The 17,997-nt window shown below is 39.0% G+C and overlaps 1 protein-coding gene across 1 annotated transcript; it reads left to right on the forward strand.

The window, feature by feature from the left end:
* Window positions 1–310: 310 nt before the first annotated feature.
* gucy2cb (guanylate cyclase 2Cb) lies at window positions 311–16,408 on the forward strand. The gene is made up of 27 exons (XM_008296795.1): window positions 311–512; window positions 1,329–1,441; window positions 1,653–1,720; window positions 1,849–2,064; window positions 2,343–2,464; window positions 2,958–3,060; window positions 3,997–4,111; window positions 4,506–4,647; window positions 6,405–6,487; window positions 7,393–7,501; window positions 9,414–9,495; window positions 10,832–10,934; window positions 11,153–11,212; window positions 11,310–11,381; window positions 11,528–11,632; window positions 11,778–11,864; window positions 13,041–13,173; window positions 13,276–13,413; window positions 13,618–13,694; window positions 13,777–13,868; window positions 13,956–14,114; window positions 14,612–14,804; window positions 14,884–15,058; window positions 15,235–15,333; window positions 15,548–15,642; window positions 15,786–15,862; window positions 16,195–16,408. Exons 1-27 carry the CDS (start codon window positions 311–313, stop codon window positions 16,406–16,408), a joined length of 3,234 nt encoding a protein of 1,077 aa, XP_008295017.1.
* Window positions 16,409–17,997: the final 1,589 nt, after the last annotated feature.

Genomic DNA, 17,997 nt, shown 5'->3' on the forward strand with positions numbered 1-17,997 from the left:
CATTAACACGCTGATATGGAAAGGACAGGTGAGTGGCCGTTAGAGGAAGAGACGGAGTGTGAATCTGCGAAGGAAACAGCTAAGAGGAGAAACTTTGTTCTGGATATCGTTTGTGTAGAATATACATTTCAGTAAGGCTTCAGTGGATCGGATAACATTTCATTTCCGGAGATCCAAAGGAACTTTTTGGTGACAAAAGACACACTGGACTCAAGAGGATTAAGACGTAAACAAAGCTCTGAAAGCCTTCACCATACCATGGACTCACTTTAACAGCTCAAACATACACATGCTACCTTCAGAGCTGAGAATGGGCGCAAGCGGCTGGTGGCTGTGTTTGTGCACTTTGGGAATTCTTGCAGCTCCATGTGAAGCCACCAAAAATTGCCTGGATGGGACGTCAATCAGCGTGATTCTGCTGGAGGATGGAAAGTCTCCCTGGAGCATGAAGTTTGTGAAAGGAGAAATACTGAAGGCCATAGATATGGAGCCATCCGTCAACAGTGCAGGAGGTGAATGAATAAAGGAAGCATAAAAGCAGCTGCATGTGTAGATAGAGCTGCAGTGTCATATACATAATCTATATATATGTGTGTATGACTGCATGATCGTATGCACAGGTTTGGGAATTTGAGTACATTTATAATCGCATATTATTCATGTATAAAGTTTTCCATAATGCTGTGTTTTTGCTAAAATGTCACTGCACTTGTCTAAAAAGGTTTATGGTTGTCATCAGATAGTTTTCCCGAAATCTAACCATTTACTTCCTCAAATGTTGCACTATTTAAAGCTGTTTTTAACAAGTTTTACTGTTATTAACTACCAAAGTTAACTAGGACTTTTTGACCAAGTAAATCAGTGACTGATAAAAGATAAGTTATTACGTAGTCAGTGCAATAAATAAATAAATAAAGTGGGTCATTACACTATGAACCAGAGGAGCGTAATCTGTATTGCTTTATTCATGTTTTCTGCTAGCTTAGCTCAGCCTTTGGCCTGCATGATAACAGTCAAATTTATCATCAGCGTTGACTCACTTAGACAGGGATGGATTAACCTGCTATGCCCCCTGTGGGAAACATTTATTAAAGGGCTCCTATTGTTTGTTATAACTTGGTTAAACACAATTTTCCCAGTTACTGATTCAGCCCTGCAACTAGTCAGGTTTATTATTACTGGCGGTAAAATTAACCCCACACCTGTGGGAAGCACTACACAGTTTATCCATCCTTCACAATTTTACTCCAGCTTTAACAAACATCCCACAAAGTACCCAAAGCTAATACTTGGTTTTGCCTTTCTTTTCACACGCAACTCCAATAAAGATGCAAACTTTACTCTCACGGCCAACTTTGGCGGGTTCAACGCATCCTGGTTCAGAGGTGAAGGCTGCGCCATCACTCAGTGTGGGGGAGTGGAGGAGCTAAAGAAGTTCCATGTAAGTAGCAACCACTTTATATCTGCCTTAGATGCATGATATGATTTTTATCAGCAGAAACACAGACTCTTCCATGCAATAGCTGCCATTAGCGGACAACCCACTCTGCCAACAGAGCCACAGCTGTCCCTAAAGGCGTCATCTCCTAACCTTAGCTATAAGGTGCTAGTGACTCGGGTGAAAACTGAGGCTCAGCTGTTTTCTTTTGCAGGAACAAGGTGAGCTGGGATGTGCCGTGCTTGGGCCCACCTGCACCCATGCTACTTTCAGCATAGTTGAGTAAGTCTAAGTTTACATGTGAACACAGTTTGGATATACAAACAGGATCTGACAATCACATGTGCTACCTTATGGTGACTTTAATCCCTTCAAAGTGGATCCCTCTCTCTTCTGTTTTTCCCTGTCAGTGCTGAAAAAGGCATGAAGCTCAAGACTCCCATCCTCTCGGCCGGCAGCTTTTCTCCCTCCTGTGACGACAAACCCAACTTGCAGCGTCTCCTGCCGCCGGCAAAGAAGATCTCTAGCTTTTTAATCCACTTCTGGGAATACAAAGACACAATCAAACCTGAGTGGACGACAGCCTACATTTACAAAAAGGCGAACGATGGAGAGGATTGCTTTTGGTGAGTTACTTCAGAGAAACTCACCCTTGGAAGTAAATTATGTGTAAAATGACTTTATTATGCAGTCAGGTGGCTCTTGTTCCGGTCTACAACATGTGACAAGGTAATATGTAATATTCAAAGGTTATCAAAAACAGGAAAATTGTAATGATTAGTTAACGTGAAGTGAAGACATATAGGACGTCTTTTGAGTTCTTCTTGCTAAAACGAACAGCAGAGGGACCTTTACAGTAAAACAGTAATGTGACTATCTTAGTAAATGTGTCGTTCCTCCACAGGTATGTAGAGGCACAGAGTACAAGCGTGAGCGAGGTTGGCCATTCTATTGGGAGGACAGTGCTGCGCAGACCTGCAGAGATGGAGGATGTGCTGAATTCACCCGAGAACAGGGACAGCAATCGTAAGTTGCAATACAAGCTGCAGTTCTTAGAAACACTGATCAGATCGACAGTGACGACACACACCATAAACTTCAGTGCTGTTCAGTTAAAAGGTTAAAACTTGATTTCTTAACATGAAAAACCTTTAAAGTTTCTGCTGGATATTTTTGTCCCAAGTTCACAACATGGTGGACTAAAACAAAGTGTATACCATGAAAAACATTTGACTTTCAGAGGTCAAAAATGATCAGTTTTGCCCTTCAAAGTATGACCTTAAATGACAAATTACATCACAGCAACCACTGGAGCGCTTCACCCCCTGGTTTTCAAGGTGAAAAAAGAGCAGTTTGGCTTTGGTATTAACTTTGCTTCCAAGGTTGAAAAACACATTTAAATGTAAACCAAAGCTTTAGGCTGAACAGTGTTGGCTGTAGGGCTTCCTGTAAGGCCACCAAGGCTAAAAACGCCTCCACCGTTGAGCTGTGCTGTGACATACATTCTCTCTGTTTGCAGTGTTCTTCTTGTGTGGATCGCCGAAGGATATAGTGGAGTTGAAAAACATCTCTGAGAGAGCAGAGGACAGTGATATTCTCTTCATCCTTGTTGATCTTTTCAAGTCAGTGCTGCGTATTCACTTATTTTCTTTTCCTTCCCAACTTCCACCACATATCTTGTTGTCTTTATTGTCTTGTCTCTTTTTTCCTGCTACTTGCTGGATTTGTCTGTAGACATAGTCGTGAACAAAAGTTTACATACAGTTGAACCCCTAAAACACATGCGTCACAAAAAACAAACGTGCATTTTGTTTCTTTCACACATTTATTATTGGTCTTCTGGAATAATGACAAAATCTGCTGGATCAAAAATATACATACAGCAACTTGAATGATTTTGGTGACGTAGAAAGCAGTGTCCTCTGGTGAGCGACTACAGCTGCTGACTTCTCTGAGCAAATTTAAACAGGACCCATTTGATGGACTAACGATTAGACTCATCCACAAACACTGCAGTGTGAAAATCTGAGGAGCTGAACAAAGATCTGAAAAAGCAAATCATTGGCTTAAAGTCAGGAAAGTCACTTAGAGCCACTTCAAAGATGCTTCAAATCCCAAATCCAAAAATCATCTGTGCAAACAATTATTTGGAAGTAAAAAGTGAATGCTACAGTTTTGTCACTGCTACGATCAGGAAGAAAACGTTATCACTTGCTGCTGAGAGACAATTGGGTAGGATCATCAAGAGTCAAGCAAAAATTACCAGAAAGCAGGTCTGCAATGAATTAGAAGCTGCTAGAACACAGGTGTGAGTGTCTGCTTTTTACACATTTTAGTCAATCAGAAGTCAGAGATGAGGCTTGATTGGTTCTAATTAAGTCTGTGGGGTAGAAACTATAGAGCTGGCTTAGCAACCAAATACAACAAAATATTATGAGTACATATTACTGTTTGCTATCATTTACCTGCTGTATAGATGCTCCAACACTAAGGATGCTTCATAAGACATATTCCTGTACAAGATGCACTTTAATAACTCCTCTGCTTCCTCTGCACAGTGACATATACTACACCAACACAACATCAATGCCAGAAATGAGGAATGTGCTGGTGCTGACTATGCCCGACATCAGAAATTACAAGATTAACACAAACCTTGAGGTGAACAACACGGTAAGTGGAATCAAAAATACTTGACTTGTTTTTTTTTTTTTGCAGGACTATTTTGTGGCTGGATACATTGACTCCTTGGATTTTATTTTATTTTTTTAAATTCAGCAAGGCTCTTCTGCCATCTGAATTTAAAGATCTGCTGTTTGTATCTTTATTTTCTGGGTGGGCTTGTTTTGTTAAAGTGATATATTATCAATTATTTCAAATAGTATCGAGTCATGCAGATAGTTTTGGTTCCATTTGCCCAGTTTTGAGATTGAAAAACTGGAAATTGCCAACTAAATTCTACAGAAACATCAGAGTCCTTGTTACTCTGAATAATCTGCAGAACAGCAACGCTGACAGAGAAAGTATTTCCAACTCTGTGCCTCTCTCTCTGTGTCTCTCTCTGCAGATGAACGACTACATGGCTGCGTATCACGATGCAGTGCTGCTGATAGGCAACGTGATCAGACAAATTAGGGAAAAAAATCAGTCAGAGATCGTACAGATGGAGTATGTGAACCCCAATTACTTCCGAAACATCCAATTTAATGGTAAGAACAAAGGCGTAATATGTGGAAGTGAAAGTAAAGTCAGTCTTCACCTCCAATGTTCGTACAGTTCGGTGCATCGACATGTTGACATTGACGCTGTAAGCTGTCACCATACTGGTTTTAGGATTTAGTAACTATTCTTTTGGCAAAAACGGAGTCCACATTAAACACCATGAGTCTAAAAAAATACTGGAATCAGCTTGTGAAATGCTCACAGTGTCCAAATCCCTCCCCGTAGTACTGACACCCCAGATCCAGTGGCCCTGAAAGCAGCCCTGAGAGCTGAAGTCAAACAGATGGAGGCTGTCTGCTTCTGTCACTTATTTGTGGTTTTCGGTGACATGGTGAACAGATTCGGTGTTGTGGCCCGCAGGCTGCAGCAGCCTGTGTGTAACTGGGAGTGAGTGTGAGACACACTATAAGAGACGATGCTTATTCATAGTGAGATTAAGACAATTATCTGAAGCACTGTGAGCAGGAAAACCAAGATTTTTGTGGTAGCCCAGTAACAATATTATAGAACTCTTCCAGTTGGGATCACTGTTGGAGTGGTTACACCGATTATATCTGCTTCATGATTGTTGAAATATTGGCCATAAATGCAAAAAAAGTGTGCCTCTGACTGGCACCATACTCTACATGTTTAAAGCTTAGGGTCTTAGGGTAAAAAATAAACGTTTTATGGTTGGTGGAATATCAGTAGACAGAAACATTCAACAGTCATATAACTGGTCTGTATTGTTCTGTCAAAGCGGGGTTGTATCATTGAAGACCATACAGTCGTCCTCAAATGTATTCATACCCTTCCATTAAAGAAAAGGCAAAATTTACAATAGTCACTCAAATAAGCAGAAACTGAAAAAAGTAATAATAAATAAAAAATGTCTAAATTACAATTCAGTGAAATAAGATGTTGCTTTTGAATTTTGGGTGAAAATGAATAATTAAAAAAAACAAAAACAAAAAACTGTCCCGGATAAATTAGAGCAATTTGCTGATGAGCAGTGGGACGAAATCAAAATACCTGTCAACAGGTGCAGAAGTCTGATTGAGAGTTACAGAAAACACTTGATTGCAGTGATTGGCTCAAAGGGCTGTTCAACAAAATATTAGTCCCATCATGCTTGTTTTGTTTGTTTGTTTGTTTGTTTGTTTGTTTTAAAAAAATATTCCTGTTGAATCACAATTCAAAAGCAATGTCATGATTTTCATGATTTTTTAATTTATTATTACTTTTGTCAATTTCAGCTTATTCCAGTGACATCTGTTTTTTACCTTCTTTAATGGGAGGCTATGAATACATTTGAGAACGACTGTATGTACATATCAATGAGCCTGCAAGGCATCAGGACTCCAGCTACATTATTTATCGAGTTCAAACTCCACAGATTGCCACAAAGAAAACATTGCAAAAATCAACTTGACTCCACCTTCTGTAAGACTTATTAACTCAAAAACTAATAGAATAGAATAGAATACAAAAATATTTTATTTATCCCAGTCTGGGAAATTACTGTGGTACAGCAGCAGCAAGAAAAAACACCAATCACAACAGAAAAAGAGCTAAAGTTAAATACTGTTTAAAAAATTAAAAATAAAAATAAGTGAATAAAAATGCTACGTATAATCCAAGATCTTACACATGGTTAACTCAATCAGTATTCACCACTTAAAAAACAAAAAATCTGTCTAATTGAGGGTGGTCAGGTGTGGGGCGTTCGGTTTGTGTATGAAGCTTTTTCTATGATTCTGCTCAGGAACTGCTGGAACTTACAAGCTGGACAAGAAAGGGGACAGAGACGTGACCCTATCCGTCATTTACACCAACAGTAACAACCAGGTACCTCGCTCTCCTGTGTGAATTATTTCTGCTATACTGTTAAAAATAAATAAGTGAATAATTTTTGCAATCTGTAATTTTTCCTTAATATTTCACAGATTTGTGAAATATATGAAAATAATATTAAAATGACAAAAAACAGGAATTTACATATCTAATTTTAAAAAAATGTATGTAATTTATTCAAAGATAATTTCTTTATATAAAAATAGTGGGAATATAGATTTGTAATGTATGTGCTCAATTTGTCAACTATTTCCTTTTTATTAAAAATAAATAAAACTACTAAATTCAAGCCTAAACTGTACATATATTTCTGAAATTGGACACAATTTGACAATTAACAGAAATAGAAGTATCGATGGTGTCACTTTACAGAGAGTTGTTTGTTAAATGAGAGTTATTGTGTATAATTGCAGAAGTTGTCACTACAAAAATATCAAATTAATGTGTTTTAATGAACATGTAGTAACTAAAAGCATTTGTAATTTGCCAAAATATATCTGTCTGTATGTTCATACTGTATATATACATGTATATATATATATTATTCTAATTGTTTTATATTTTAGGTAATTTCATAGTTTAGTACACATGTCTTAATTAAACATTAAAAAGCCAAAAAATTCACATGATCTCATGTAAAATTAAGCTACAACAATGTATTTCATTAAGAAAAATTGTATTTCTATGAGACAGCTGCTCCTTTTTCTTTTCCTTTTTTTCTTTTTCTTTTGGGTTTTATTGTGTATTTGTCAGTCAATATACAGAGAAACACAAATCACTCTTTTAAATTATTATTATTATTTTTCTCTGCACATATGTCACAAAAAGAGGTTTCAAAATTAAACCGCTCCACTGCTCAATGCTTGTTTTTATGCTGAAATGTGTCATGTCGTCCTCAGTACAAGATCTTATTCAAATTCAACACGGAGACCAACGAAACTATAGTGGTGGACTCGAATCCGTCCTTCATCTGGGGAAAAAGACTTCCTAATTCCAATCGAGATGCAGGTACAACTCACTCACTCACTCACTCTCACACACACACACACACACACACACACACACACACACACACACACACACACACCCTGACTGTGTCATCAGCTGTAATCATTAACACTTACCGTCAGTGACTATCAGCTGTGAATTGCTACCAGTGAGATGTGCTATCAGGCGGCACCGTAGTGATCTGAGAACCAACTCTAGATTGAGACGGAAGTTTTTACTGCCTCGGAGGTTCAGTGGAAAGTGTCCCAGTTAGAGAGGAGTTTGTGTTTCAAGGTCGAAATACTGTTAAAGAGGCCTTTAAACCCCTTTGTCTCTGATTTGCTGTAAACAGTTTGCATTTGCAGTCAGCAACTTAGAGCCACTTTCAACAGCAGTAAGGAGGTCATATGAGCACTGAGACATGCTTTGCTTGCTGTAATCATTCCTCTAGTTCATACTGGCCAAAAAATCGATCACATTTCTTCAGATGTGATCGATGAGGGACAAAGTCTGTGATCTTTGTTCTGTGCAAAAATATATTCCAGGGTTCAAGTGAAGCAAATTTTTTAAATTACTCTTATCAATCATAAATAAAAGCAATGTCTTATTTCACTAAATTATAATTTAGCAAATTTTTATTTATTATTACTTTTTCAGTTTCTAGTTATTTGAGTGACGATTATGAATTTTGCCTTTTCTATAATGGAAGGACGACTGTACATGGTTGAGAGGACTGTGGCTCTTGTCCCACTTCACTGACACTGAGTTGCATTGAACAGAGAAGTTTTAAAGTTATAGTATGGGAGTTGCCACTATTCAGATTAGGCCACAGTGGATTTATTTGTGAGTTTTAATCTGGTTTCTACGGTGACATTCACCAGCCGGCACACCGGTTTTATGTCAACCAGTGGTGGAGAAACATAGGAGGTTTCTGAGCAAAGTTTTGATGCTCCAGGTAAAAACAGAAAGTTAGTGTTCAGATGAGAGACTACAGTCTAAAAAAGCTAAAAAAGCAAGTAAATGGACAGTCAGGAGTGCATCACAAGCGCTCATCAACACTGTTTGTGTAATTATGCTCACTGCCAGAAGGGGGAGACAAAAGTTCAAGCCACGGTCCCTGAGCTTGTTCTTGGAGGAGGTTGTTTCATCCTTCCCTCTGTCACTGTGTTCTCAGGTTTCTCTGTATCAATTCTGGAAGATCTTCACCTTACTATGTGATGTGCTTTGAGATAACGCAAGCTGTGAATTGACGCTATATAAATGAACTGAAATGAATTCAAAAGTTTCACTTTACAGGTCTGTGAAGATTATCAGTCATCCAGGTCATGGTTATTCTGGTAGATTATTCTGATTTAAACTAATTTTACAGTGTGGATGAACAGAGGTTACAGCAAACATAACTTGTTTCAATATTCATGTGAGAACCTGGTTATTGGAAGACATGCTTAAAAAAGTCAATGCGCTGTTTTTCACCAGTACGACACAATATCACAGAGGGGGAGGCTGAGGAAGGTTAAGGGACTGTGGGAGTCAACAGCATGAGCATTAATATTGTTATTGAAGAGGAACAGTGTCCTGGTATACAGTCTGAGCCGTGTACCTGCATGAATGATTGAACAGCAGGGAATGAACCGATGACTGTCGCACACGAATGAAACTGTTGATGCCAATCAGACAATGCAGAGCGACGTCACTCATCTTCCTGAATGAATGCTGGGATTCTTATTTTGAAATTCTACTTTGCACCAACTTTTACTGAGACTGTCTCATATGTTTTTATACACAGTAGCTTTAATGTTGAGGAAATACATTGCAGATGAGGTACCTGGCAGCTCAGTCTGAGTTTACCAGCTGTCCTGTTATTATAAATGTACCCTGATGTGGATGAGTCTGAACTGAAGCTCTGTTTTTCTTTTTGCCTTGACGACTGCAGGTACGGCAGTTGATGGTATTGTTGTCATTGTGTTGGGCGTCACAGTGGCTGTAGTGGCCACTATCGCCTTTATTTTCTACAGGTACGTTACAGTACACTTACACGATGTAATAAGGAATAGGAGCTGAGAATAAAGGGAAGATGTTGAACGCTAAACTGTAAATAAACCACAGGAGTTCCAGTGTCAGCTTGCAATTAAATGTTCATCTACTATCTAGTATCTTAATGTAAGTGCTTGCACCAGGTGAAGGTCAGATTATTAGGAATTAATTACTAAATACAAATTACATGGAATTTTTGTAATATATAATGTAATCCACTGAATTATTTTTTTTTTTAAAAAGGAAACCGAATTCGAAGACATTTGGATCACTTTAAAATTAAACACTGAAAAAGAGAAATGGATGCAGCCACTAATGTTTCAGTTCCATAACTATTATTTTTCTCTTTAATAATCTTAAAACATCTTAAGAGCAAATAATTTTCATTTGCATATTCAAAACTTAGTTGTTCAGATTAAATGAACCGTTCAAAAACAGCGCATTAGTTTCACAACAGGCTGGACGCTGTTTCTGTTGTGTCCTTTTTTGTTTGTTTTTGTTGCTGTTTTTAATTAAAAGTCGCACAGAAGACACAAGAAGAGCACTTACTCAAAATCTTCATCTTCTATTATTACTTTAAATGAAAAAGATTTTTTAAAAAGCCTCCATTATCGAAAAATCATGAATGATGAAACAACAAATGTTTGCTAAGTCATTAAGAAACTAGCAATCTGAGAGAAGTATTGATGCACAACGCTATTTTAAAAATTGCGATATTTCAAAGACGTAATCAGAATGTCATTAAGTACTCTGTGACGATGCAACTGTAATTTAATTACACTTTTTTTTTTAAAAAAATGGGCTGATTGTAGTTTTCCTAGGTGTAATCTGTTTATGCAAAGTTGGTTATATTTAATCCATTACTAGCTAACATTTTAACTGCATTTCAATCAGGTGAAGCTGATCACTGGACACAGTCAATATTCAGCTCTTCTGAGTTAATGTAGGAGGGTTTTTATAGGTCTTATTACTTGGTTAAAACAGCTTTATATGTATTATAAATATATATATTACTACATAACTCAATTATGAATAACTGAAATGAATAGTTAAGGTTACAGGAGAACAGAATGTCATATAATCTAAGGAAAAAATGCAAATTAAATACAAGTTTGAGGCACGAGTGTTGGAATTATACCACTAATTAAAAGAGTTTTCATTCAATTTAACATATCTAACATGTTAGTGAGGGATATTTTTGTCCTGATTTTAGAGCCAGCTTAAGTTTTTGTATGAAATCAAATGTATGTCTTATGTACCAGCAGCCTTCCACATCTGTATTTTAATGCCCCGGGGGGTATTTTGTTTCCTGTGCAGACAGAACAGGAGGGATCGGCGGCTCAGGAAGGGCTGGTCCCACATCAACCCTGAGCTCATCACGCCGCTGCAGAACAACAAACTCAACGTCATCTCCCTCAAAGTAAACAAGATGTGAACCTCCCTGTCAGCATCATGCAAAATTCACATTGTGTTTTTTTTTTTTTTAACAAAGGGCTCCATGTAGAACAGGGAAACTAAAATATGTGATCACACAACAGTTTTCTCATCTTTTTTTTTTCTACAAACAACTTTTACAAAAACAACTTGAGTTATTCTTGAATGCACAACACGTTAATGACCTTCATCTGCTCACAACAGATTGAAAAAGAGATGAAAAACAAGAATTACAAGATCCGCCGTGCGTTGTACGACAAGAAGGTAGCTGGACACAGCAGCCTGCTGCGGTTTCCAAATCATTCAACATACTTTAGAACAAGTTGATGTAGTTTCATTGGTTCTGCTTCAATATTTCCAGATTGTGATTCTGAAGGAGCTGAAGAACTCAGATGGGAACTTCGATGAAGCCCAGAAGATAGAACTCAATGCAGTAAGATGCACACATTGGTTTGGGTGATGTTTTTTTGCTGTTGTTTTTTAATTGATTGGCTGTCCTGACAGATTTGTGTTGCCAGTAATCTTTGTTAATATTTGTCCAAGCTGACCAATGTGTGTCTTTGTTCCTTTTCCATGCAGCTGCTGCACATTGACTATTACAACCTCACAAAGTTTTATGGCACAGTGAAGTTTGATCAGGGAGTGTTCGGAGTGTTTGAGTACGGAGAGCGTGGGTCGCTCAGGGTACGTACAGAATGTCACCACAGTCGTACAAAACAAGCAACAAAACATCAAATGCAATTGCACAATATTATGATTTCACCTTTCATTTAGACAGAAAGAATAAAATAGCAGAACTCATGCAGATATACCACCTGTCCTTTTCCAGTATGTGCTGAATGATAAGGTTTCATACCCAGAGGAGGCCTTCATGGACTGGGAGTTCAAGATCTCCGTCATGTACGACATCGCCAAGGTGAGACAGATGCTCCTGATTCTGCTGATAAACAATCACAAGGGGCATCACAAGGAGCATTATGGCACCACATGTGTAGCTTGAAACATAATTCAGTGTCCTGGAGGTGAGCAACAGTCACGTGTATCAGTCATGAAGCAGGAAGACTTCCTCAACAATAGCAATCAATAACAGGGATAATACCATCCTCTGATCATTTTTGTGTGTTAAAAACTTGACTTGGTGCTGCCAGTTATTACCTGTTGACTTTTATTACTTAAAATATTAAATATATGTTGAAGTAATGATACAGAACATTCCAAAAATGGAGAAAATCACACAATAACATTACACAACCTAATAAATGAATAGACAAATTATACGAGACACTGATTTAAATGGATAAGATATGAGGCCACAAACTTAATTTATGAAACTATCTACATTTAGTTAACTAAAAATGATCAGATTTATTCATGCCCTTCCATTAAAGAAAAGGCAAAATTCACAATAGTCACTCAAATGACAAGAAACTGAAAAAAGTAATAAAAATTTTCTAAATTATAATTTAGTGAAATAAGACATTGCTTTGAATTGTGGTGGAAAAGAATAATTTGAAAAAAAAAACAAAAAACAAAACTGTCCCAGACAAATTAGAGCACTTTGCTGATGAGCAGTGGCCAAAATCCAAATAAACAAATACATGTACACCTTTTAGAAGAGGTTTATGCACACACCTGGTTCACAAACCAACACCATTTTTAGTTAATTTACATATGTGAATGTTGGTATGTGTGTGCACATCATTATGAGGTTTTATATTACTAATAATATACAGGAAAGGAATGAAATAAATTGCAATAACATGTAGACATGAAATGTTGGCCTTTAAACCCTGTGTAGCACGTACAGCCACACTGTCACTTTGCAATATGATTACAAAACAACACTTTAATGTGATGAATAATTATAATATTCTACTAAATAATTAGCTCGACGAGCAGTGAACAAATTTTATGTCGGGATATTTTAATGTTCACACCAGCGAAAGATGATTTGAATGATGCAGAGGTTACTAATAACGATTGGAGTTGCAGTTCCTACTTGCTGCCAGTAGAGGTCAGTAAACATCAAACTAGACTCACTGCCCCTTTGATTGATGGGAAATCTGTCCTACACTCTAATTCCTCTGTGCAGGGCATGTCCTACCTGCATGCCAGCGACGTCCAGGTGCACGGTCGCCTCAAGTCCACCAACTGTGTGGTGGACAATCGCATGCTGGTGAAGATCACAGACTTTGGCTGCAACGCCTTCCTCAGCCCCGGTCAAGGTGAAACCACAGGGGTCCAGCCTCCCAGTGTGTTTTGTTAAGTTCTTCACCTGCTTACATTCCTATTTTTCCTCATGTGTCTCTGCATCCTTGTCCTCTCAGACTTGTGGACAGCTCCGGAGCACCTGAGGAAAGAGGGCACCTCTCAGAAAGGAGACGTCTACAGCTTCTCCATCATCGCTCAGGAGATAGCTCTCAGAAAGAGCACCTTCTTCACCGAGTCCTGCTCCGACCGATCAGGTGTCAAACACTCAGTCAGCCAGTGCTCAAGATGAAGCTCACATTAAAAAGCTCAAATACAGTCACATGTAAAAATCAACTTTTTGCACAGTTCAGAGGCGACTGATGTGTTCATGCATGAGGTCCTGTTTGATCCTCAGCGAGATTCACTCTGTGATCCTGTTATCTTGTCGTGAATAAATAAATGTCTGTGTTTCCCAACAGAAAAGCTGTCCAGGGTCATCGCCTCCTACTTCAGACCTGATCTTAACTTTGAGACGGCTTCAGAGAACGAATCTGAGGTTTTTACCGTTTATGTGATCCCACTTTGCTTACATGTTTTACCTGATAAGTCTTTAAAGCTTTGTCTTTACTGTCTTGCAGGTGTACATGCTGATAAAAAGCTGCTGGGATGAGGACCCAGAAAAAAGACCTGACTTTAAGAAGGTAGAGAACTGCCTGGGGAAAATCATCAGGTAATCACTCTCACTTTATGTTCTTGTGGGCATGGATTACATAAACCTAGTTGCTTCTACTGAAATGAACTTTCCCTCATCGTCCAGTAAAATCCACAACCAGGACAATGAGAGCTACATGGACAACATGATCCGACGGCTGCAGATGTACTCCAGGAACCTGGAGCACCTGGTGGAGGAGAGAACAGCGCTGTACAAGGCCGAGAGGGATCGAGCTGACTGCCTCAACTTCATGCTGCTCCCTGGGTGTGTTCACACTTAGAGGAGCAGCACAGATACTAAAATCATACATACACCCTACATAGAGAACTGTTTATGGTTCTGAATACCCTTTCAGTAGAAAACTGGCATTATCTGAAAACCAGTAGCTGAAAACGTGGTATCAACCCAGTGACTCACAACCATCAGTCACTGCTGCTAACTTCTGAAATTCAGCTCCTTCTTTGAGGGAAGATTAAGTAGTTTAAGGTAATTAATGTAGTAGAAAGTAATTTAAATACATATCCATGTATTACGTCACAACGTGGGCCCCTAAAACAGTTAGCAAGCAGACAGAGAGGCAAATAGGAACAGTTAACTACAACTACGTGGTTTGAACAGATCAGAAATTTCAATAAACATTTGAAATAGCTAATTAAAGTAGCTCGACGGATTAAATAGGTAGCTAAGTTATGATAAATGGTTGCAATAGCTAATGAATTGTTGAAATAGTTCAGTGGATCATCCTGTGTCTCCATGTGAAGTCCGGTGGTGAAAAGCTTGAAGGAGACCGGCGTGGTGGAGCCAGAGCTGTACGACGAGGTGACCATATATTTCAGCGACATAGTCGGCTTCACCACTCTGTGCCAGTACAGCACACCGATGGAGGTGGTGGACATGCTCAACGACATCTACAAGGGCTTTGACAGCATCGTCGACAACCACGATGTGTACAAGGTACTGACGTGTGACTTTCAATAGATGAACAGACTGATGAATGGCAGCACAGAAAACACACATAATGTCTTGTCCTCAGGTGGAGACCATCGGTGATGCCTACATGGTTGCCTCCGGGCTTCCGAGGAGAAATGGGAACAGGCATGCGGTGGATATCTGCCGCATGGCGCTGGACATCTTGGCCTTCATGGGCACCTTCCAGCTCCGACACCTGCCTGGTATCCCTGTGTGGATACGTATCGGCGTCCACTCAGGTAGACTGGATGTTCCTTCTTGTCTGTCTGTAGGCCTAAACTCAACGAGATGAGCATCCTTTCTTTGATCCTTTGCCCGACTGGTTCACCTCACTTTCATCTTTTTTTCTTTTCTAAACAGCTTTAATCAGTGACGGGAGACTGACTGGATATTTGTGGGTTTTGTGTGTGTCCAGGTCCCTGTGCAGCAGGTGTTGTTGGTATAAAGATGCCCAGATATTGTCTATTTGGAGACACGGTCAACACAGCGTCTCGTATGGAGTCTACGGGACACCGTGAGCACAGGAACAAACACATGCAGAGAGACATTTAACGAGCAAACTCATTTAAACTGACATTTCCTGCAGCCACCTCCTCTGTCCCAGTTATTTTACATTCCCATCCTACAACACAAGGCTCAAGTGCAATTACAGAAGCTACCAGTCACTGTGATTAAATAAAATGACCACAGCCAAGCTCTTCTGTTTCTTTTTAAAATATATCTTCCAGCCCTGCGGATCCACGTCAGTCAGCCGACTATAAATATCCTGCAGAGGACAGTTTGCAAGTTTGAGTATGAGATCAGAGGAGAAACATATCTGAAGGTAAATATGTGTCTCTTTGTTAAATTTAGCAAACATGTCAGTAGGACAAAGAGTTTTGAAATGAGTTCAGAAAGCCTGATAACGTGTGGATTTCACTTCCACACAGAGGTAAATTAATGGGTGTTCATGTGTGTGTTTTCCAGGGTAAAGGCACCGAGATGACCTACTGGCTGACAGGAGAAACTGGTGAAGACTACGACCTACCGACTCCACCCACAACGTGAGTAAACAGCCCAACTCTTTATGTTTGACCCGTATGCTGTACCTGTGTTTATGTAGCCTGCTTAGCTGCTGTTTTGAGATCGATGATAAAATGTTTGGGTATAACGTGATTGTCCACGATAACTTAGTTGTGCAAATGTGATATTGCAACACAGTACTATGTTCACTTATAATCAGATCTTTGAATGAAATATTCATTTTTAGCAACTCATTAACTTAAAAAGCTGCTTCTGAGAACACAGGTCGACTTCACATTAAATGAATTGTGTAGAAAATGGCTACTTGACCTTTATGTCTTCATGCGTCACCTGCTGGTTCCTTCTTTTTCAGAGAGAACTTCCAGCGGCTGCAGCAGGACCTCGCCCACATGATCCTGGAGTGTCTGGAGCGCCGCTCTCGAGGATCTATCCGGAGGAAGAAGACTCTCTCAAGTCAGAGCACGGAGGACGACAAGGACCAGGAATCAGAGGTGGAGTCTGAGAGCAGCCAGCTGGAGTATCTGCACATGGCCACTGTGGAAAACACCCTCAGCACTTTCCTATAGGACAAAATCTGTTGGTGCACGATGCAGTAAGAGCAGGAAATCAAGCAGCAGGTGGAGGCACGGTGGGGGAAAAGGAGGAAGGACTGTGGTTTAAAAAAAAAAAAAAAGTTCTCAGATCTTCTATGTACAAAACAAGTGCTGTGTATAAGAGAAGGGTATGTTTGTCGTTAGCTGGTTTGTGCTGCATATGGTTTTATTTCAGGATATATTTCTGACATGCAGAAGTGACAAACTTCTTTTGCTCCTTTTGATAATATGAACAAGCGCTGTACATGGAGCATTTTTCAAATTCCACACTACAAAGTGCTTCACAAGGGCAGTGGGAGCAGTCATGAAATCATCAGGCTTTGGTCATTAAAAACCAACACAGTGGAGGAAACCATGACTGCAAACACTGTTTCCTTCAGTTTTCAGTCGAGGCTCCTCTAAATGGACAAGAGGGCTCAGCCTGAGGCCTGTACCGGAACATGTCACACTAAGAGGTCAGATTTGGTTGAAAAGAGAGGCCATAAAAGTAATTACTGAAGCCCTGGTTTAAAAGCAAACCACAGTGAGCAGAGCTGTGAAGATAACAGGCAGCCGAGCCGGGACACAACCTGTTTGTTTGTTTGAATTGATCAGCTGCTTTCTTTTGAGGTTTAACCGAGGTCATGAGGAGAATCAATGCCTCAGACTTCACTCAGATAATATTATTGAATACACAGGCGGCACTTTTGCAACATGACATATTCATTTTTTGTTAAAGTTATTTATTTCAGTTGAACTAAGTAGCAGCCAAGGGAGATGACGGAACATTTTCACACAGACCCGATTTGACCGACGAGCCAGAAGTTGAGCATCACTGATATAGACCTTCCTCCTACAGTTGTCCTCAAATGTATTCATACCCTCCCATTAAAGAAGGGAAAAAACAGCTGTCACTGAAATAAGTTGAAATTGACAAAAGTAATAATAAATAAAAATTTAATGAAAATCAAACAAGCATGATGGGACCCGTAAACTAATATTTTGTTGAACAACCCTTTGAGCCAATCACTTTAATCAAGTGTTTTCTGTAACTCTCAATCAGACTTCTGCACCTGTTGACAGGTTTTTGGATTTTGGTCCACTGCTCATCAGCAAAGTGCTCTCATTTGTCCAGGATAGTTTTTTGATTTTTTTTTTTAATTACTCTTTTCCACCACACTTCAAAAGTAATGTCTTATATCACTAAATTATAATTTTGCTAATTTTTATTTATTATTACTTTTTTCAGTTTCTAGCTATATGAGTGACTATTGTGAATTTTGTCTTTTATTTATTGGAAGGGTATGAATACATTTGAGGACGACTCTGTATGTATTTGTTCATTGATTAAGTTTATAATGTATAGTTTTTACTGCTTGGTTTAAAACTTGCTACATTCATGTATAGAGCTCATTTTTACATTTGTTTCACAAAGGGAATGGTGCATCTTTGTTAGGCCAGAGGACAATAATAAGACATAAATAGCAGCAGTATGTAATGTAAGTCAATAGAAATGACAGATTGCAGTGATAGTGGAACTCTGGTTCAAACCCACAGAACTCCAAATATGTTCCTTTGTTGTT

This window comes from Stegastes partitus, unplaced genomic scaffold, assembly GCF_000690725.1.
Source record: "Stegastes partitus isolate 25-593 unplaced genomic scaffold, Stegastes_partitus-1.0.2 Scaffold1151, whole genome shotgun sequence".
NCBI classification, from domain to species: Eukaryota; Metazoa; Chordata; class Actinopteri; family Pomacentridae; genus Stegastes; species Stegastes partitus.

What these genes read in the sequence shown, in the direction of transcription:
- gucy2cb (XM_008296795.1), top strand. Translation starts at nt 311, where the DNA reads ATGGGCGCAAGCGGCTGGTGGCTGTGTTTGTGCACTTTGGGAATTCTT. An exon ending in GAGAGCGTGGGTCGCTCAGG is followed by an intron (nt 11,633 to 11,777) that starts GTACGTACAGAA and finishes GTCCTTTTCCAG; the next exon opens with TATGTGCTGAATGATAAGGT. An exon ending in ACGTATCGGCGTCCACTCAG is followed by an intron (nt 15,059 to 15,234) that starts GTAGACTGGATG and finishes GTGTGTGTCCAG; the next exon opens with GTCCCTGTGCAGCAGGTGTT.